Here is a 22235-nt window from a genome sequence, read left to right on the forward strand (position 1 = left end):
GATTTGTAGGTATAAAGGTCGAGACTCAATAAAGAATATAACTGGAATGCATTTCTTTTCCTTATGGACCCTGAAGTGACTGAGCCTTTCCCATTCTTATTTCCCAAACAACACAGAGCATAGCACTTTTCTCGTTTGATCGTTTATGCTAGCTATCTTACATGACTTCAAACAGAACTTGGAACTGCTAGCTCTTAATTGCCATGCAAAAGATTGTTGCCCTTTCCTCAGGGTAGGGCAAAACAACGGTGTCATTCTCATTTATAACACTCACTTCCTACCAGTAAAGAGAAGACTGATTGCTTTAATCATTCTTCTAAGGTCTGCAAAGACCTTTTCCCTCCAAGTTCCAATTCGTTATTATTTCATATGGGTTTTTCTATTTTTATCACCCCATCGTATTGTTGCTTTTAAAGGAAAAAAACAGGATTCCGTAAATAAAAACCATAAAAGGCAACAGAATTCAAATTAATGTTAACACATAGGTAGATCGGTATCCCATATACACATTGTTGGGGTCCCGCAATGGAATGTAGTTTGGAGTCTTACTGTAGTCTGCAAGATTTTGTCTGTAGGTGAAGAATAATAAAGAAACTACTCAGAAATAATTCTACTGCTTAATTATATATATGCTGTGAATTGCTAGAGAGGGCCATCTCAGCCCTCTTCATGCCTATCTGACTTTCCAAGCTCCATTGCTTCTTTGCCCTCTGGGAAGCAACTCTTTTTGTTCTGGGACTTCAGACTACATTCCATCACAGTTGTGCTGCTCTCCTTGAGTCACAAGTTCTTTTATACTGCATTAGTCAGATAAAAGGGACGCGGTGGCTCAGTGGGTTAGGACGCTGAGCTTGTCAATCAGAAGGTCGGCAGTTTGGCGGGTCGAATCCCGAGTGCCGCGTAGCAGAGTGAGCGCCTGTTACTCGTCCCAGCTTCTGCCAACCTAGCAGTTCGAAAGCACGTAAAAATGCAAGTAGAAAAATAGGGACCACTCCGGTGGGAAGGTAACAGCGTTCCATGCGCCTTTGGCATCTAGTCATGCCGGCCACATGACCACGGAGACGTCCTCGGACAAGCGCTGGCTCTTCGGCTTTGAAACGGAGATGAGCACCGGCCCCTAGAGTCGGAAACGACTAGCACACATGTGCGGGGGAACCTTTACCTTTACCTTTAGTCAGATAAAGGTAAAGGTAAAGGTTCCCCCGCACGTGTGTGCTAGTCGTTTCCGACTCTAGGGACCGGCATGACTAGATGCCAAAGGCGCATGGAACGCTGTTACCTTCCCACCGGAGTGGTCCCTATTTTTCTACTTGCATTTTTGACGTGCTTTCGAACTGCTAGGTTGGCAGAAGCTGGGACTAGTAACAGGCGCTCACTCTGCTATGCGGCACTCGGGATTCGACCCGCCAAACTGCCGACCTTCTGATCGACAAGCTCAGCGTCCTAACCCACTGAGCCACCGCGTCCCATTAGTCAGATACTCCATCTCAAATAGTACATCCACTTTGGGCACCATACTTTCAGAAGGATTCAGGCAAACTGGAAGAACTCCACAAAAGTGGACTACAACATAGTTCCTGTAAAGAGAGACTGAAAGAGAGGGGTATGTGTAACCTTGAAGAGATAGGAACAAGGGAAATTTATGAAAGCACTCTTCAAATATCTAAACATATGTAATACAGAAAAAAGCCAACATCTGTTGTTTCCAAAGTGAAGGACATGAATGGCCTTAGAACACAGGAAGAGGGACACTAGTTCTATGGTACGGAAAAAAACAGAAATAACATTTTGATAGTGTTATCTAGAGAAATAGTGGCTTCCATTTGTTGGATGTGTTCAAGGAGAATTAGTTATTTAACAGTTATTTGGAGATAGCTGTCAAGTTGCTTTAATTTGGATTCCTACACAGATTAAGAGTTTGAATTTGATGGCCTAAATAGTCCTTCGCAACTATGTGTTTCTAAGATTCTATGAGGCCTATGATTATTATCGTTTCTCAGTGTAAGATTTGGACAACACCAACAAAGAAAAATATTTTCAAAGATGCATCTACTAGTTCTGAGTTAGTACTGACTTACTCAAACATGGTTCATAAATCTAAAATAGATTGAAAGATCCTCCCACTTAAAACCATTGTGATTAGTCAAGGATGTATCACGATTAACATAATTTGGAACTGACTTTTTTCCAATCAGAAAACAAACTATTTTCTAAACTCAGTACGAAATTGAGGCCTATTGCCCTTCTAGAGAAATCATTTGCAGCATGGTAGAATCTGAAGGCACCCTATAGTCTTGAATTTCCACTGTCATATCTTCCCCTGAAATGTATCTAGTGATGACTAAATGTAGGGCATCTCAAACAGAAACAAGGAAACATTGAGAAATATAAACTCATATAAACTATACAACACAGCATGATGAAATGTTTGGATGAAATAAGAAAAGAACAGCAGGAGTAACAGAGCAAAGAGTTCACAATAATGTAAGCATATTAGGAATCGGTTGTAAACTTATATGTTTTTTATGCCTCAGGGGAAGCATCAAGGGGAAAGAAATTCTTCAGTCAGGTCAACTGAAAAATCTGCCTTGCTGTTGTGCACAACAAATGTAGGACTAACTTATTTCAGACATCAGTTAGGCTTTATGAAATCTTACTAAAATGATTCTCTGAAATGTCCTTTCAATTTTCATCATTCATAATTGTATGTTTACTTGCAAAGAAGTTTTACTGAATCATGAGATACTTCAAGCAAATGTACAGACAATTCCAGCATATGTACTTCTGACACTGCTATTTTAACTGATTTGCTATTTACTATTTATTAAAACCATTGATTATTAGTGGCATATTAGTATCTTATTACCCAAACAATTAAAGCACCTTTCATATTTAAAACTGTATTTTAATTAACATCTGCTGCAATGTTGGCATATTATATTTCCAAAAACATTAGACAAAATAAGGTATCTAATATCTTTGGCAATGTTTATGTAATTATTTTAAACTGGTTTTTGTTTAACACTATATTTTCACCGATTGAAACTGTATTTCAATCTATTGATGAAAAGCTTCCTGCATGCTGTATCAAATCTATATAAAGCTGTTTTTTAAAAAAAATACAATTAAACATTTCTACAAACAAAAGAATGTGTGTTTTTTCTTTTGCACTGAATGGGCATTGTTTAAACTAAATATAATCTTTAGATTGAATGGAAGAAATAGCATTGCAATAAATAACTTATAAACAATCAATTTTCTGCCTGATCTTTAGTGAAATACTGAAATTTGAACTTAAATTTGAAAGTTAGCCCTTGCCTTTAAGGACAGAAAATGGAATGGTGCAAAGAAGTACCAAAATATGTTTGCATTTACTTTTTCATGTTAAAACTCTCTTATAAATAGCCTATCTAACCATGTTTAAGTTCTACCAAATGCTTCACTCGGTTGGAGATTGGGAATATGAAGTGAAGCTGCCGCTGCTAATTGTTAACAGAGCAGTTGCTTTACTTGCTGGATAGCAAAGCATGTACAGAAGCCCATTGGCAAAGTGGCTATTTAAGGCTATTTGGTTAAAATGCTAAAAACGTATGTCAAAACGGAGAGTGTTACTTCTGGACTTCTGCCACAGTGAGGCAGATTAAATCATTGGCCTCATGGAAGCAGATCGTGCTTATATGCAAAACCAAATGTTTTTCCTCTTTCAGACATCTATAGTTGCTGTGGGAGTATTACAGATACACACTTCTTTAATTTCAAACACAATTAAATATGGTAGGCAACTGTGCATATTTATTAAAGCAAGTATCCGTTTTGATGCAGTTCTTAATTTAGTTCTGCTACAATTGTTATAGTGAAAACAATCGAGCCAAAAACAATTGGTTGTACTCCAGTCTGAATCCCATTAATGAAAGCAATCCAAATAATGTGGACCAACATTTGATGCATGTAGCTGTAGTAGAGATCAATAAAGTTTTGATTGGAATTTAGCCTCCATCCATCAAGGAGGTTGCAAATCATTAACCTCCTTGGGGTGATTCTAGATATAAGTCATGCTTAAGTAGACTCACTGAAATTCAGTTTTGATTAATTTAAGTCAAAATTATTTCAATGGGTTTTGGTTAAATATGATTATGTTTGCATCTAGCTCATTATAAATATAGTTACTTAGGCAGAAATATCACTATATATAAAACATAACTGAGTAAGAAAAGCAAAGATGAGATGACCCTATCCCAATCTAATCTTCAAAAATTGGGGAGTAAAGTCTTGGGGGGGGGAGGAGAGACAGGATACATGTAAATCATTATAGTCTATAAAAGCCCTAAAACCACAATTTAATCAGCATTTCCTTCATTATTATTTTATTTTACCTGCTGTTTTCTCCTTTGAATGGGAAATTTTCAAAAGGGAACAAAATGAAAACAATTTAAGAAAATAATGAAGAGATGAACATAATTAATTTTCAAGCACCAAGTTACCTGAATAACATTAGTTACATTCCAACCAGCCTCCCAAGTAGTGATCAGTGTACTTTGAGCATTTTGTGTACGCACTTGGGATTCACAGTTTTGGTCTTGCACCTGTGTACCAAGCTCCAAAGAAAGGTCTACTTCTTCTTCATCTTCTTCATCACGAATCCTATTCAGTCCATCCTGTCTGGCAAAAGTCACATTTTCTTCATCAGTAGAGAGGCAACCGTTCCACCTCACCATGTTGAAAAAGAGAGATTTTGTGCTCTTAAAGTGATTTGAAAGAGATGAAAACATTTGCTTTGTTTAAGCTACCCTGGTATACCAGATGGCTGTAGTAATTATACTATTCTTGTTGAAATTAATTTTCCAGCAGTGCTGTCTTATTTGAATTTCTGGAAGATATACTGAGACAAAGAAGATGCTGCTGAATTCTTCTTCATTAGTGACAGTGCCAAAAGCAGGTCTAACAAGACTGTTTGCAACAGTTCTCAGTGTGCTGCTCTCATTGTGGGAGAGTGAGAGTCCTGAAAACCAAGATGTCCAATTGAATTCCTCTCAGTTATGGTCATTGAGTCCATCAGTCAATTGTCAGTCAGCTACAAGGAGCTGGCAGAAGATACGGCTATCTAGGTATTTATGCAAGGATTTATTACTAGCAACTATTCCTCCATAATGCAATTGTAGAAATGTGCACTAAAAAAATGAGAGATACTGGAAAAAGGGACTACAAAAGTATTTGACTGTATCCTAATAGAGCAGGTCCTCACTCAGCCTGACTTATTTATTTGCTTGACAAGCACGAAATTTAAATCACTCTGGCACAACTTGTAAAAAATAAATCACTAGCTTCAGAAAATGAAACTTTAGACGGGATTTTTTTTTTATCTGAATGTGAGAAATTTCTAGTTTGAATTTGGCTTAAATTTAAAATGGTTCTGAAGTGTGACTTTGCCTTGATAGATAAGGGATGGGCCAAATGTATATACTTCTTGTTTAAATTAGGCTCTAGTTTCTCAGGACTATATAGGTACCACTGATAAGACAATGATGAAATGTGGGGTTCTTTGGGGTTTTTTTTTTGTTTTTTATGTTTTTCATTTACTAGGTTTGGCAAGCTGGTAGTTGTAAGCACAGAAGACAAAAGAGGAAAAACATGATTATTGGTTTGGGGAGATCTTAAAATATCCCAGAAGTAAAAAAAACCAAAAAACAATGCACTCCTCAAAATTGTCATTAACAACTGAATTTTATCACTTCTGGGCACAAAATTAAGTCACATGCAATCAGGCAATTATGGCTTGTCCATTCTAACTATACATTGCATAGCCCATCCTATAGTGTTTATGAAGGGCTATAAAATAGCCTTCAGTTTATTCATACAGTATTTGTAGATGACATTAAAGAATAAAGAAAGAAGAGACATTTTATTACATATTCAAAAGTAATTTGACAGCCATCATATGGGCATTATGTAGCTCATGAGAAAATGATATAGGAATTTTTTTTTACATTGGGCAGGATATGTAGAGGAAAACTCTTCTTAAAAGGAACTAGGCAACATTTTTCTAATTTAGACAACATGCCACATTTTGTTTTCAACAGGTAATTCTTACAAATCTTCCTTTCCTCAGGATCAGTCCTACATTTATAAAGAGTAATGAATCTTAAGAACTCTCTGAAGTGGGTGAGGAAGGAGAAATATTCAGATTTCAACTGTTATTTGCTGTTCTGAATTGGGGTAATGCCAACATAGTCTATATCAGGGGTAGGCAACCTTGGCTTTTTTATGACTCGTGGACTTCAACTCCCAGAATTCCTGAGCTAGCCATGCTGGCTCAGGAAATCTGAGGTTGAGGTCCACAAGGCATAAAGGAGCCAAGGTTGCCTACCCCTGGTCTATATCAACATATTCCAGAGATTTTTAATTAGGGGTCCTTAGTGGTCCTGAAGGTTGGTTGCTTTCTTGCAGACAGTTCGTTATCCAAACTAGGTAACATTTTCAGTGGAGTTTGCTCTCATTTTAAATTCTACTGGCTTGCCCTGTTGGTGTTGGTGATTTTTTTAAATAGCACTTTGCTCTTTCAACTGTTTATTCAAAAAACAGCACTGTAATCCACTGCAAGATGCTGACAAAGAATGCCATTTTAATATGTAATCAATCACACATGAAAAGAACAACTGTGAAACTTTTGCTTCTTTGACAGTTTAGTTTTTCAGTCTAGTAGTCTTAAATAATTTTAAATCTGTATTTCAATTCATTTTTTAAAAAAAGCTGCTAATGTCATATCTCTCCTGATTATACCCATCACATAGTCAGGGATTCAGCTAAGTGTTTTTCTTCTTGCCATATAAAACAATTGTATAATGCTTTATTAAGAATAAAAATGAAGAAACAGTGTATTGCTAGAGGTTTTTTTGCTATTTAAAATAGAAGAAAGCTAGGAGACATTTAACCTCAATTAGGTTTACTTGTCATAGCATTCATGAGTAGGAAATACATAGCAATTAGGAGGAGGTGGAGACATCCTGGCAGCTACAGACTTTGCTGTTTTTCTCTCCTTGCCATCTGAAGAAAAAAAAATCCTTTCTGGTTAATCTCAAGGCCTTCTAATGCTTTTAGCAGATCATTGTTTGAGTTTATGACTTTTAAAATGTTTTCATGTGTCATAAATTTTGTATTGTTCTTTTATTGTTCTTATTGAACGTTGATCTCACATGAGCAAATACTCAAAGAATAACAGAATAGAATAACAGAATAACAAAGTTGGAAGGGTTCTTGGATGTCATCTAGTCCAACCCCCTGCTCAGGCAGGAAACCCTATACTATTTCAGACAAGTGGTTGTCCAATCTCTTCTTAAAATCCTCCAGCATTGGAGCACCCACAATTTCTGGAGGCAAGTCATTCCACTATGAATTATTCTAACTGTCAGGAAATTTCTCCTTAGTTCTAGGTTGCTTCTCTCCTTGATTAGTTTTCATCCATTGCTCCTTGTCTTCAGGTACTTTGGACCTGACCCACCCACCCTCTTCTTTGTGGCAGTCCCTTAGATATTGAAACTCTGTTATCATTTCACAGCTAGCTCTTCTTTTCATTAAACTAGAAGTACCCAATTCCTGCAACCGTTCTTCTTATGTTTTAGCCTCCAGTCTCCTAATCATTTTCACTGCTCTTCTCTGTATTCTTTCTAGAGTCTCAACATTTTTGTATATTGTAAATGATTGACAGAGTGTCAAAGAATGGTCCAAATGGTCTAGAAATTTCTAGATGTGAGGAAAAAAAGCTTAAAAGATTGATTCTGTGTAAGCTATAAAAACATTATATAGGTATTACCTGAGGTTAAGGTTGCTTCAGGAAATCAAGGGGCCTATAGCTGGAAACGTTTTTTTGCAAAAAAAAAAATCATGGTAAGCCCAAACAATCTATTTAGTTTTGACTTGCTGTGTTGTATGAACTGTGCCAACCATGAGTATATTCAGTAAACCATGCCTAAGCAAAGCAAAACTTCATGCACTATATAAACCAGCTCCATGTGATGTATTTTTAAAGAGGTCTAGAATTAGCCCTAGAGGCAGTTTGGTATAGTGCTAAGGCAACAAACTAGAAACCAGGAGATGTCAAAACCAGATAAATGATCTTAGACTGGCTGGTCCCACTTTCTCAGCCCTAGGAAGGAAGCAAAGACAAACCATTTCAGAGTCATGATGGCGCGGTGGTTAGAATGCAGTATTGCAGGCTGATTCTGCCCATAGCCTGGAGTTTGATCCTGACCAGCTCAAGATTGACTTAGCCTTCCATCCTTCCAAGATCAGTAAAATGAGGACCCAGATGTTGGGGGTAATATGCTGACTCTGGAAAATGCTTAAAGTGGGCTGTAAAGCACTGTGAAACGGTATATAAATCTAAGTGCTATTGCTATTTCTGAAATCTTGCCAAGAAAACTACAGTCCCAGTAGTTGGTAGGAGTCCATATTTAAGTCAATAGGCACAAAGTAGGGCAAATAATAATAATATTTTTAAAAAGCTTCTATTATGTCTAACCTATGCAGACTTCAGTTTACTTAGGGCAGCATTAAAATTCCATCTTTCTGTTTTAAGTCTTCAGAGATAAAATTCTAAGGACAAGAGAGGGGCTTAACTTTAAAAACAGGTTTTAGATCTTTTTTGCTGGTTAGTATTATACATGTTGAGGATAATTCACGTTTTTGATATTGCTATTAATGGAAGCAGTCTGCATTTTCTTCAGTGCATACTTGTTGTTGTTGTTGTTAGCTGCGAAGTCATGTCCGACCCATCGCGACCCTATGGACAACATTCCTCCAGGCCTTCCTGTCCTCTACCATCTTCTGGAGTCCATTTAAGCTCACGCCTACTGCTTCAGTGACTCCATCCAGCCACCTCATTCTCTGTCGTCCCCTTCTTCTATTGCCCTCGATCTTTCCCAGCATTAGGCTCTTCTCCAGTGAGTCCTTCCTTCTCATTAGGTGGCCAAAGTATTTGAGTTTTAGCTTCAGGATCTGGCCTTCTAAAGAGCAGTCAGGATTGATCTCCTCTAGGACTGACCGGTTTGATCGCCTTGCAGTCCAAGGGACTCGCAGGAGTCTTCTCCAGCACCATAGTTCAAAGGCCTCAATTTTTTGGCGCTCAGCCTTTCTTATGGTCCAACTTTCACTGCCATACATTGCAACTGGGAAGACCATAGCCTTGACTATACGCACTTTTGTTGACAGGGTGATGTCTCTGCTTTTTAGTGTGCTGTCTAGATTTGCCATGGCTTTCCTCCCCAGGAGCAAGCGTCTTTTAATTTCTTGGCTACAGTCCCCATCTGCAGTGATCTTGGAGCCCAGGAAAATAAAATCTGTCACTACTTCCATTTCTTCCCCATCTATTTGCCAGGAATTGAGAGGGCCAGATGCCATGATCTTGGTTTTCTTAATGTTAAGTTTCAACCCAAGTTTTGCACTCTCCTTCTTCACCCGCAACAAGAGGCTCTTTAGTTCTTCTTCACTTTCTGCCATTAGAGTGGTATCATCTGCGTATCTTAGGTTGTTGATATTTCTTCCGGCAATCTTAATTCCAACTTTTGATTCATCTAGCCCTGCCTTTCTCATGATGTGCTCTGCATATAAGTTAAATAGGCAGGGCGACAGTATACAGCCTTGCCGGACTCCTTTCCCAATTTTGAACCAATCAGTGGTTCCGTGTCCAGTTCTCACTGTTGCTTCTTGACCCGCATATAGGTTTCTCAAGAGACAAATAAGATGGTCTGGTACTCCCATCTCTTTAAGAACTTGCCACAGTTTGTTATGATCCACACAATCAAAGGCTTTAGCATAGTCAATGAAGCAGAAGTAGATGTTTTTCTGGAACTCCCTAGCTTTCTCCATGATCCAGCATATGTTGGCAATTTGATCTCTAGTTCCTCTGCCTCTTCGAAATCCTGCCTGTACTTCTGGTAGTTCTCGATCCACATACTGCTGAAGTCTAGCTTGTAGGATTTTAAGCATGACTTTACTAGCATGAGAAATGAGTGCAATGGTGCGATAGTTTGAACATTCTTTGGCACTGCCTTTCTTTGGAATTGGAATGTAAACTGATCTTTTCCAATCCTGTGGCCACTGTTGAGTTTTCCAAATTTGCTGGCAAATTGAGTGTAGCACTTTTACTGCACTGTCTTTTAAGATTTTGAATAGCTCAGCTGGAATACTGTCACCTCCACTAGCTTTGTTGTTGCTCAGCTTTTCTAAGGCCCACTTCACTTCACATTCTAGGATGTCTGGCTCGAGGTCAGTGACCACCTCATTGTGATTATCAGGGACGTTAAGCTCATTCTTGTATAGTTCTTCTGTGTAATTTTGCCACCTCTTCTTAATCTCTTCTGCCTCTGTTAGGTCCCTGCCATTTTGGTCCTTTATCATGCCCATTTTTGCATTAAACGTTCCCTTCATCTCTCCAATTTTCTTGAAAAGATCTCTGGTCCTCCCTATTCTATTGTTTTCTTCTATTTCTTTGCACTGTTCATTTAAGAAGGCATTCTTATCTCTTCTAGCTATTCTCTGGAATTCTGCATTCAATTGGGCGTATCTATGTTTTTCTCCCTTGCCTTTCGCTTCCCTCCTTTCCTCAGCTATTTGCAAAGCTTCCTCAGACAGCCATTTTGCTTTCTTGCATTTCTTTTTCTTTGGGATGGTTTTGGTTGCTACCTCTTGTACAATGTCGCGAACCTCTGTCCATAGTTCTTCAGGCACTCTGTCTATCAGATCTAATTCCTTAAATCTATTTGTCACCTCTACTGTATATTCAACAGGGATATGATTTAATTCATACCTGAGTGGCCTAGTGCTTTTCCCTACTTTCTTCAGTTTAAGCCTAAACTTTGCAAGGAGAAGCTCATGGTCTGAGCCACAGTCAGGTCCTGGTCTTGTTTTTACTGACTGTATAGAGCTTCTCCATCTTTGGCTGCAGAGCATATAGTCAATCTGATTTCTGTGTTGACCGTCTGGTGATGTCCATGTGTAGAGCCGTCTCTTGGGTTGTTGGAAAAGAGTGTTTGCTATGACCATCGTATTCTCTTGACAAAATTCTATCAGCCTGTGCCCTGCTTCATTTTGTACTCCAAGGCCAAACTTGCCTGTTATTCCAGTTATCTTTTGGCTTCCTACTTTAGCATTCCAATCCCCCATGATGATAAGGACATCGTTTTTTGGTGTTAGTTCTATAAGGTGCTGTAGAGCTTCGTAGAACCGGTCAATTTCATCCTCTTCAGCACTGGTGGTTGGGGCATAGACTTGGACTACTGTGATATTGAATGGTTTGCCTTGGATTCGAACTGAGATCATTCTGTCATTTTGAGGATTGTATCCCAGTATTGCTTTTCCTACTCTTTTATTGACTATGAAGGCTACTCCATTTCTTCTGAGGGATTCTTGTCCGCAGTAGTATACCTGATGGTCATCTGAATTAAATTCACCCATTCCTGTCCATTTTAGTTCGCTGATACCTAAGATGTCGATGTTCAGTCTTGTCATCTCTTGTTTGACCACGTCCAGCTTGCCTTGATTCATGGATCTTACATTCCAGGTTCCTATGGAGAAAAAATCTTTACAGCATCGGACTTTCCTTTCACTCAGTGCATACTATGCAATGCTATTAATTAATATCAGTTTAAATATTCTTCTATGTTTGTTTTAAAACCCAGGCAATATTATTAAAAGATTTTAAGAAACTCTGCTGATCTAACTACATTGGTTTGTGCTTAAGTTTGAATAGTTTGGATATTTTGCTTTCAAAATGTTTTTATTGTGGCTCTAAAAGAGAAAACTATATAGTTTTATTTTAGGAAACTTCCAAAATATTCACTACATCTTAGAACAGCTCCCCTGTTGAATATTAGAAACTATTTCTATTGAGTTTAGACATTATGATGAATCTCAGATGGAGACATGAATATTTAAAATCAAACCCTTTTCCTCTGTTATAATGAATCTGTTGACTATTTTATATGCCAGTTTAATGATGACAGTATTTGGCAGGTTTTTCTTTTCACTTATTCCTTTTCTGCTTATTTTAATGAAACTGAAACTTGTAAGTTAATTTGATATTTGTGCCCATGCTTAATATATCTCTTTTCAATAATACATGTTAATAGGCCACCCTATGAAAATTAATAATGGGAATAATTCTGCTAGATATATTTTCCTTTACTTTGGTCCTTATGACCCTAAGTATCTGTCTGGTTCACACATCCCATAATCCATGTTTTATTTAACTATAATTTTCTAAATACATCACAATTATTTGGTTTCATGTCCAAGGTCAGTATCAAACAAGCCACATCATTCCCTGCAACATATGAACTGAGACTCTGTTTGTGATGCCTGAGCCTTTGTTTCTTCCTTGGTTTGCACCTGTGCATCTGTTCTGTCACAATAGGAACTTGATCCATGATTGAGTTTGGACAACATGAAAACCTAAATCATAATATGGTTTAGCATAGTGTGAAAACAAGGTTATAGATTAGGTGATGAACAAAATATTGCAGCATAGATGCGAATGTCCAGAATTTGATACCGATGCAGCATCCCCACGGTCAGGTGATCAAAATTTGAGTTCTTGGTAACTGGCATGTATTTACAATAGTTGCAGTGTCACGGGGTCATGCGAACACCATTTGTGATTTTCCCAGCTGGCTTCCGGCAAACAAAGTCAACAGGGGAAGTCAGATTTGCTTAACAGCCACATGGTTCTCTTAAAAACTGCAATGATTTGCTTAACAACCATGACAAAAAAGATTGTAAAATTGGGCATGAATCAGTTAACAACACAAATTTTGTTGTCAGTTGTAGTTGTAAGTCGAGGCTTATCAATATTTCTGCAAAATTTAAGGCTTCTCTACTTGATACACAAACACAGACATATTTTTGTGATGGTGATGTTGTTTAACTATACAAATGACTCTCACAATCTGATGTTGATACATGTAAAATATTCTGGCAAAATAGTTTCTTCATACAAAACCTCAAAAGAAGTTTAATTAGTTTGCCTTTAACTTTTTTTTCTTCACAATCAAAAGAATGACGAAACATTCTGATCAGCCTACACAAAATTGTTTTGAGGAAAAAAATTGACAGTGTAAATGAAAATCATGTCTAGAATATCTAGGAGCACATAAAAAAGAAAAAAAGGTAAGAGTTAAACACATATATCTTTTGTCAGCAGGATATGAGATTCTTTATTAGTAATTAATTTATTAATCATTTCTAAAGGAAGAAAAAAAGAAGGAATAAACAAATGAGATTCCCGTCCTTTAGGAATTTGTGTCATCACACCTACTCAGCCGAAACAGATTTGAAGAATAAATATTTATTTTATTATTTCAGTCAATTTCTGGCTTTCTCAAAATAACTGCTTGATGAACTTGTTTTCCTTCATTACCTCAGTATCACCTTTCTTTCACTACATCAGCTCTTTCCTAAATGTCAGTTTTGAACTTTCAGACCAAGGGAGTGTGTCCAATTTCCAAGGGCCTGGCAACCTTAGCATAATTTGAGGTGCTTCAGAATTACACAAAATAACTCTGTTTGCTGGTCAGTCCTTATTAAAAAAATATGAAAACTAGAAAACATTGGAGCACATAATTTGACATTCTTGTTGATAGGAGGTTTATAACAAATAGGCATTCATCCTTGATATTCATTGAGAATTATTTTTTTAATAAATAGCCTTTCACTCCAGTAGCACAAGGATTGTTCTTTTTTAAGGAAATAATTCAAATATTAATTATTTAATATTCCTTTTTATCCTTTCTGTTTTACTATTGTTTATCTTCCATATAATTCCATATTATCAGTTTTATAAATATCCTTTACATTCTTTTCCACCTAGTATGTTCTTGAAGTAATTATAATATAGCCCTAAGAATTATAAACTTAGAGAAAAGCACATTTATTATAACTTTTGGGACTATTGGGAAGTGAGTCTTATATAGATGAATGGGTCTTATATGGAAGTAACCATAAATAGATTATTACTAGAAAACAGAAATACTAGAAACAGAATGGCCAAGGGTGAGGTGAAAGCATTAGGAGCAGGAGCAACTTTCTGCTGGTTTCCCCACTGAGTTTGCATATGGGAATCTGACAGGAGGATTGGAAACCTAACCTAACCTAACCTAACCTAACCTAACCTAACCTAACCTAACCTAACCTAACCTAACCTAACCTAACCTAGCCTTCCCAGCAGGCAGGCAATTAGCTGCTGCTGGGTGAGGGTGGAAGTGAGGAATTGCAAGACTGGCTGAGAAACTGTCATGGAATGTTGAAAATGAAGATCACATGACTGCAGAAGCAGCCCAGCTAGGTATGCAGTAGCACTGAAGCAGCCACAACTTTCCTAATTTCATTCTCTCAGGAGTTATGAAGTCCCAGATTTTGTGACTGCATAACATTCTATAAGTTAGTCCATTTGAGGACTAACTTGGTTCAATAATTGTTGCCCCATGATGCACCATTTTGCTCAGTTAAAACTCATGACAATAACAGTTTTAGTAACATATATGAATAATCATATTCAAAGTTTGCATTGTCACTCCTTATTTTTCAAATCCCTTGATATTATTCCACCTATATTTTGGGGCTCCTTTTTTCTTACAGAAAAGTACACAGGCATCTTGATACTCTGTAAATATTGAAAAATCTATAAAAAGCAAACTAGTCATTTCACTGTTCAGTTTGTGTATTTATAAACTACTCCTACATTCTTCCAAAACTTTAATCTTCTCCAGTCTAAATCCCTTCCATAAAGTATAGACTTTAGCATATGACAATTGCCGAGTATTTTGAGGTCCACACATCTAGAGATGATCCATCTTGAAGAAGATTTTGGCCAATGTTGCCCCCTCTTTCAATAATAAAGAATTTTAAAACTTGAACATTAGTCCAATTCTTACGTTTAGCATCTCTGTCTGATTATTCCCACATTCCTTTAAAGCAGACATGTCAAACTCATGACATCATGTGATATCATGCAACATATCAGAACTTTTTCCCCGTTGCCAGCAAGGGGGTGGGCATGGTTCCCTTGTGGCACACCTGGCCCACGGGCCGGCAGTTTGACTCCCCCCCACTGCTATAAAGCTTTTAGACATAGCATAAATGCCATCTACATGTAAAATTACAATCTAATTTTGTAAACCTCAAGTTATATATCACACCCTTGCTCTGAGCCCTGCACTGGCCTCCAATCAGCTTCTCAGTATAGTTCAAAGTGCTGGATCTTTCTATAGTTCCCTGCCTGCTAGGCATCAAGGTGTTTGCGGGACTGCCACTTCCAAACTAAGCCCACCTGCCTGACCTGTGCATCTCAGAAAGAATTTCTGCAGATGTCTCCATGGCCTCAAAATGTGTGGGACAAAGGTACTTCCCTTTACTAACACTGCATACTCTATGTAACAGCATCCCTTTCCAGAAGCTTTTGAAAACTGAGTAGACAGCTGGTGAGAGACAGAATGCCCAAATTGTCTGATTTGACCTCCATTTACAGTATGAGTTCATTGACTTGCTTTTAGTCCTATCATGGAAGTTATGATTTCTAAAGGTCTTTGCTATTGCTGTTAATTACTCTAGACCAGGGGTGTCAAACTCGCAATGTCATGTGATGTGTCGTGATATATCGTGACATTTTTTCCATTGCCGCCAATGGGGTGGGCACAGTTTCGCTATGATGCATCCAGCCCGCGGACCGGCAGTTTGACACCCCTGTTCTAGACAAACAAAAGTCTGGTTAATTGTAGCGGGTGTAAATTGGATGACTGGATGGATAAAAATCCTTAATAGATTTCTTTTAAAAAATTCTGTGAAAAATATTTTTAAATGTTTCTGGTAGGTTATCACTATAGCATAACATATAATTTATATCACAAGTGATCTGCATATATTTTAATCATTTCTTTTCTTTCAGTTGTAGGTAGAATTTCCCATTAAACTTTTAAAAACAATATTCATAAATACAAGTTTTCATCAAAGTTATAGCCTGAAGGGAAAATTTAAATCTTCCCTTTAAACGTGCTTCGTCATGATCCTAACTAGACAATTTCTTCTTAAATAAATCTATTTAAATCAATATTAAAATCAAATCCAGTTCAGATTAAATTATAAAAAAAGCTTTGGCATAAACTTTGGCCACCATGTTGTTTTTTTTTAAAAAAATTGCTATAAATAGGGATATTTTAAAATAATTTACAGCCCTGCTTACAAGTTCATGCAATGACATGTTAAAGGTTGATACCAGCTAAGTAAGAAAGGAACCATCTACTTTTCCCATGGACTAATAGGAATTGCTTATTATTTTATTTTATTTATTTTATTTTATTACATTTATATACCGCCCTTTCCCGAAGGACTCAGGGCGGTTTACAGGGTGATTAAAAAACAAAGATACAAAAGTTAAAAACAAATTAAAAAAAATTATATTCGTACCTTAATTAGTATGAACTCAGTTACCATGGTTGATAAACTACTACCTATAGTTTGGTATGCCATGTCAACCCAGAGAATTACAGTTTATTTGATAAATCATTGTTAAATCATGTGTTAGCACAATGTATGAACTCTTTGATTCCCTTTAAACACTCTCTACTCTTACAAAAATCAGGAAGGTAAGCTGTATGTTAACAGCATAATCTAGGTTTCAGCGTAAGGCTCTTCCAGTCTCTTAACTGAGCTCAAGTCAGCTTTACATTTCTTTAAGGATTAACAATGGCCCATAAAGATCAGAAGACTTAAATCTTTAGTAGGCGTTTTATATAGGATTGACATTTTCAAACAAGGGGCCTGTATCTGACTCACTGAACCAAATGAAAACTGCTTATCATGAGCCTAGGAATACTCAATATTTTCACATGAATTATAAGACAAGGAAGCTTGCTTTCTGCAGGTATATATGCCAGTGATTTAATATGGAAAAGAAATAAAAGGAAGTCAGGTCTTTGTTGTGATAAATGTATTTTAAAACCTTGTGCTTTTTGAAAAGCTTCTGGAAGCATCTTTCTCACAATTTTAATTCTTTCCAGAAGACATGCTTTTCACATTATAATTAATTTCTTCTGGGGTTATTTTCCCTCTGGCACTTACTATAGGTCTTCTGACATTGTATTTTTTTTAAAAAAAATCTTTATTGAAAACTTTAAATGTACATGGCACTTTAGACGTACATAAGAGAAATGTCTCTGCCCTGAAGGGCTTAAAGTCTCATTTCAGCAGACAACAATTAATGGGATGATGATTTAATTCACAATGGTGGGAGGGTAGGAAAGAGGTCAACAAAGAGATCAGTACTTGAAGGTTTCTAGAGAGAAGTGGATTTTGTCAGAATTCAAGGAAACTGTTCAAAGCCTGAGGGACAGCATGAAAGACCTGAATATCAAAGCGACAAAGACAAAAGGGACAGTTTAAAAAAAAAAAAAAGAAAATTACCACCCTAAGACTTGTAAAGGAGAAATGAGAACAGGCACAAGTGTACTGTAGGGATCTGAGTGAAGTTTCAATAAAACATTTATAGCTATTAACTGTTAGGTAATGTATGGAATGTTATATCTGAAATATTATATCTGAATGGTGATGTTGATGATGTAGAGGAGGATCCACTAATATAAAACTTATTGACATTGGCTGTTTTTCCAACACCACAATTACTTTGTGGTAAGGTAAGGTATCTGGGTTCACACATTGCACTAAGCTGTAGTCTAGCACTAATTTACAAACCTCAAGCCAAACCAAACACTTTTATTGAATAGCGTAATATAAAACGCTATTGATCTGGGATAGTTCCTTCCCAAAAGGATGTTTTATCCCTATAAGATAAATTTAGGAAACTCAGACCAAATGTTGCTAGGTTTGTTATTTCTGACAGTTGTATGTAAAAAAAAACAACAGCACATGCTGAATACACATATTCAAGATACTGTAGATTCGTGGCTTTCCATATAAGGAAACTTACATACAAATGAGCTACTTATCTGCAGTACATGACTCTCATAAATGAGAAGAACAGACTTATCAAAACATTTCAAGTTTCAAAAAAAAACAACAAACCTAGCCTGTCATCCAAGCCATCTTAAAAATGTATCTATTGCATAATCATTAATCAGTGAAGAACTACTTGAATATAACATTCTTGTCTATTAAGTTATATCTGGAGCATATCTGGGGTAGGGCAGCAAGGAGCATGGCTGAATTGCATTGTGTGCTTATAGGATTTTTTTTTAAGAACACCTTTTCTTTCAGTGAGCATGGCAATGGCCAGGGGAGGCCAATGTGCAGACTGGTCCATGTGTTTTCATGTAAGTAAGGAATTATTCCAGAGATACTGGAACTATGTAGTCTGGTCATGTGAACTAAGATACTCAAAGGTGAATGACAGCTCTGGATATCTGCAGCATACAGTCAACATCCTGGCAACCCCAGAGTGAACATGTCTTGTATTAGCTGAATGTGCTTACTTTGCAGATTAGCTTTAGACTGCGGTATGAAAAATAAAAGCCATGGAAGACCATTTTATTTGGACTGATGAAATTGAACCGCAACTTAAATATGTATTTATGTAAGCTATTAAAATTAGATGGTCTACCACGGAGAAGGTGATGGAGAGAAATTTGCTACGTGCTACATCATAACATAGTTTGGAGTGGGTTTAGCAGTTTGCATGAATCATGCCATGAATTGTAAATGATAGTTTATGGCCTAGCATATTGGGCAAATGCAATTAGTTGTATATTTCATTAAACTATAATCAAATTAATATTGACTTTATGTAGAAAGGGAACCTAGTCAAGTCAGGAAAATTGTATTTTATAAAAGCAAATTACCTATAAACTATACATTAATAAGTGTTTGTTGCCTGCAATTACTGATAATGCTAGGTACTTTTTACCTACTTCTTTCTCCATTAGCTCAACTACAAAAAGAACAAACAAAGAGCTGCTAATTATTTGTGATTAGCTCTAGCCTAAGCAATCCAATACAGTATTAAAATCTAAGACTGCCACCATGTGGGTCAAGACAAAACAAAAACAAGTTTTATGAGTTATGCAATGATTCAGAAAGCTTTGTTCAGATTATATAGTTAATTAAATCTGAGGCTGGAGACAAACAGAACTTACAAGGAGGAATAGCAGGTGACTGACCAGCTGAACAATGGAGCTGAAAAGTAGGGAATAGTTTGTCCCTAATAGAAATGGTTAACTGCTCATCTTTAGGTAATATCAAACCACTTTAATGATTTTATAATGTTTTAAACAACAGCTATTAAAATTAATGAACATAAAAAAAGTATACGGCAGTATACTATAAAGACAATTTGGTAGCTCTGTGAAATGTGCCAGGCCATAAATCTGTAAATATGAAATTATAACTAAGGTGAATAATAAGATTATTAATATTGCAAATTTAATATGTGGCACAGCATTAAGAGTTCAAAGTTACTAAACTTGTATTAGAAAAATATTTGCTTAACCCATACAGTACAACTTTTATCCATTTACTTATCTATTTGTGTTCTTATAATTGTTTCATTTGTCAAACTTTCCATTCCTAGAATCATACAGTTGGAAGGCACTATTTAGGCCAGCATTTCTCAACCTCAGCAAAAATTTAAGATGAGAGGACTTCATCTCCCAGAAAACCCCAATCAGCATGCTGACTGGGGAATTCTGGGAATTGAAGTCTTCCTATCTGTTGAAGTTGAGAAACACTATTTAGACTATTAGGTCCAATCCCATACTCCAGGGGTCTTCAAACTTGGCCCTTTTATGACTTGTGGACTTCAACTCCCAGAATTCCTCCGCCAGGCATGCTGGCTGAGGAATTCTAGGAGTTGAAGTCCACAAGTCATAAAAGGGCCAAGTTTGAAGACCCCTGCCATACTCAGTGCAGAAATCCAGATAAATACATCACAGTCAGATGGCTACCTAGCTTCTACTTCAATTCATAGAAGTCAGGTATTTATCCTTTTGCCTTGCCAGATAATAGGGCAGAGCAACTTGATCAGGAATAGATCAAACCTGTTCACCTCCCATCAGACCAACACAAGCTAGGTCTTTTTATCTACTTGAGAACAAGTGCCCACAAAATGGACTGAATGATCTCTGCACAGCTCTGTTACTATACGCTGTATATCAGTAAAAGAAAGAGACTGCACAGGTAGTCCTCAACTTACAGCCATTTGTTTAGTGACCATTTGAAGTTACAACTCACTATAAAAAGTAACTTATGACTGATTTTCACACTTAAATAGTTGTAGCATCTGCATGGTCACGTGTTCAAAATTCAGACATTTGGCAACTGGTATGTATTAATGATAGCTGGAGTGTCCCAGGGACATGTGATCAACTTTTGCTACCTTTTCACAAGCAAAGCCAGTGGGGAAGCCAGATTCACTTGACAACAATTTTACTAACTTAGCGGCTGCAGTGATTTACTTAACAACTGTGGCAAGAAAGGTTGTAAGAATGGGGGAAAACTCACTTAATTGTCTTGCTTAGCAATGGAAATTTTGGCACAGGGTTGTTGTGGTCGTAAGTTGAAACTACTTGTGCGACACTATAAGGAGTTATCTATTTTATCTATCTATCTATCTATCTATCTATCTATCTATCTATCTATCTATCTATCTATCTATCTATCTATCTATCTATCTATCTATCTATCATCTATCTATTTATTTATTTATATCCTGTCTTTATTGTTTTTACAAATACCTCAAGGAGGCAAACAGTAAATACTACATGCAGTATAAATACTGCATCGCACCCATGCAGTTGTAAGGAATGTGTAAAGGCAAATCTTCTGTGCTGCCTTACATGGCATGAGATGAAGTTCTGTGAAAATATCTAAGGGGAGAAAAGTCAACCTAGGATTAATTAAAGATTTTATTCAAAAGGTTGAAACTGCAAGTGTTTCTTGTTCCATGGGGAACAGTAAGTTAACCCTCTGACTGAGATAGAAAGCCTTGACTTTTCCAAGAGGTCATAAGACCTTTTTGGCACCTGCCGAAAGCTATTGGGCCTTATTAAAGAGATCTTGCAGGGCTAAGTCTGAGAACAATCCATAATTCAAGAAAAAATGTAGGCCGGATTATAAGCATTATAACGCTGGAGAAGTCTTGTATGAAAGTCAAAAATGGAAATAACTTTGGAGTTTGGACTTTTGTTTTTTTAATTATCAGAGTATCTTGCTACAACTGTAATAATAGCAAATCATCTCTGTGCTGGTTTGTGCAAATAGCTGCTCAGAAACAAATGGAGATCAGAGTTTGTCCTTCATTGCCCTGGCATGACAAGTTCTACTGCAGATGCAATTCGTCAGAAAGCATTACCTGCAAAGATACAATAACAAATAGTGTTCACTACACTTTTCTAACAAGCTGCTGCATACAGCATAGGATGAAGTATACATTAAAACTAGATATGCAACATCAGCTCCCTAGAGTTTTAATAGAAAAAAAGACAACTTACACCAGATATCCCTTACTTGCTGAAAATATGGGCTTCAGTTATAAAAGAACATAAAATGAACTAACCAGAATGCAGAAAGTGCAGTGAAACACATATTTTTGCAGACTGTAAACCCTATTCCATTACTGCAGTGTTGATGTTTGATGTATAACTATTATTCATTAAAATGTACCAGTACAAGTATGCAAATCAGTTGAAAGACAAGACACTATTTAGACATAAAGTTAACATCCACAATTTGGAGACAATCAGTACAGAAATATGAATGCTGATTCTCTGAGTGAACTTCATAAATCCTGGAAAAGAAATAGATTCCCTCCTCTCCTCCCCACCCCCCACACTTTATATTTGGAATTACCAAAAGATGCTGACAAGTTGCATATAGCTTCTGTGGGAAATTTCAAAAGTCATTTGGAATAATCCGTAGCCTTCCAGTCCTCCTCTTTCTTTCCCTGGTGAGCATTTTCTGGGTAAGGGTGTGTGACTTCTATCAGATCAAAAGCGACATCAGGTTTTATGTATTAGGTTAATAGCTGCATTTGAAAAGTAGTCAGGGTTACAATCTATTTTGGGAAGAGGTTCAGAAGTGAACTGGGTACCTTCAGCTTCTGCAAGACTTAATCTCCTTGCCAAAAATGCAAAATGGGAAGCAAAATGGAAGGGAAGTGGACAGGCACACAGAGCTCAAAAAAGGAGACTATTTGTAGCTCAGGGTTGATAAGAGCACCAAGCATCAGAGAGCACCAAGGACCC

At 36.9% G+C, this 22235-nt stretch overlaps 1 protein-coding gene across 1 annotated transcript in view; it reads right to left on the reverse strand.

The window, feature by feature from the left end:
- Positions 1-4715, reverse strand: part of LOC308679494 (vesicular inhibitory amino acid transporter-like) — a gene marked incomplete at both ends in the record, with an annotated part of 70751 nt that extends 66036 nt beyond the window's left edge. The window contains 1 exon segment of the mRNA XM_081346690.1: positions 4482-4715. Coding sequence (XP_081202816.1) covers positions 4482-4715 — 234 coding nt within the window.
- Positions 4716-22235: the final 17520 nt, after the last annotated feature.

The sequence above is a fragment of the Vipera berus genome (assembly GCF_964194415.1).
Source record: "Vipera berus genome assembly, chromosome: 1".
Lineage (NCBI taxonomy): Eukaryota > Metazoa > Chordata > Lepidosauria > Squamata > Viperidae > Vipera > Vipera berus.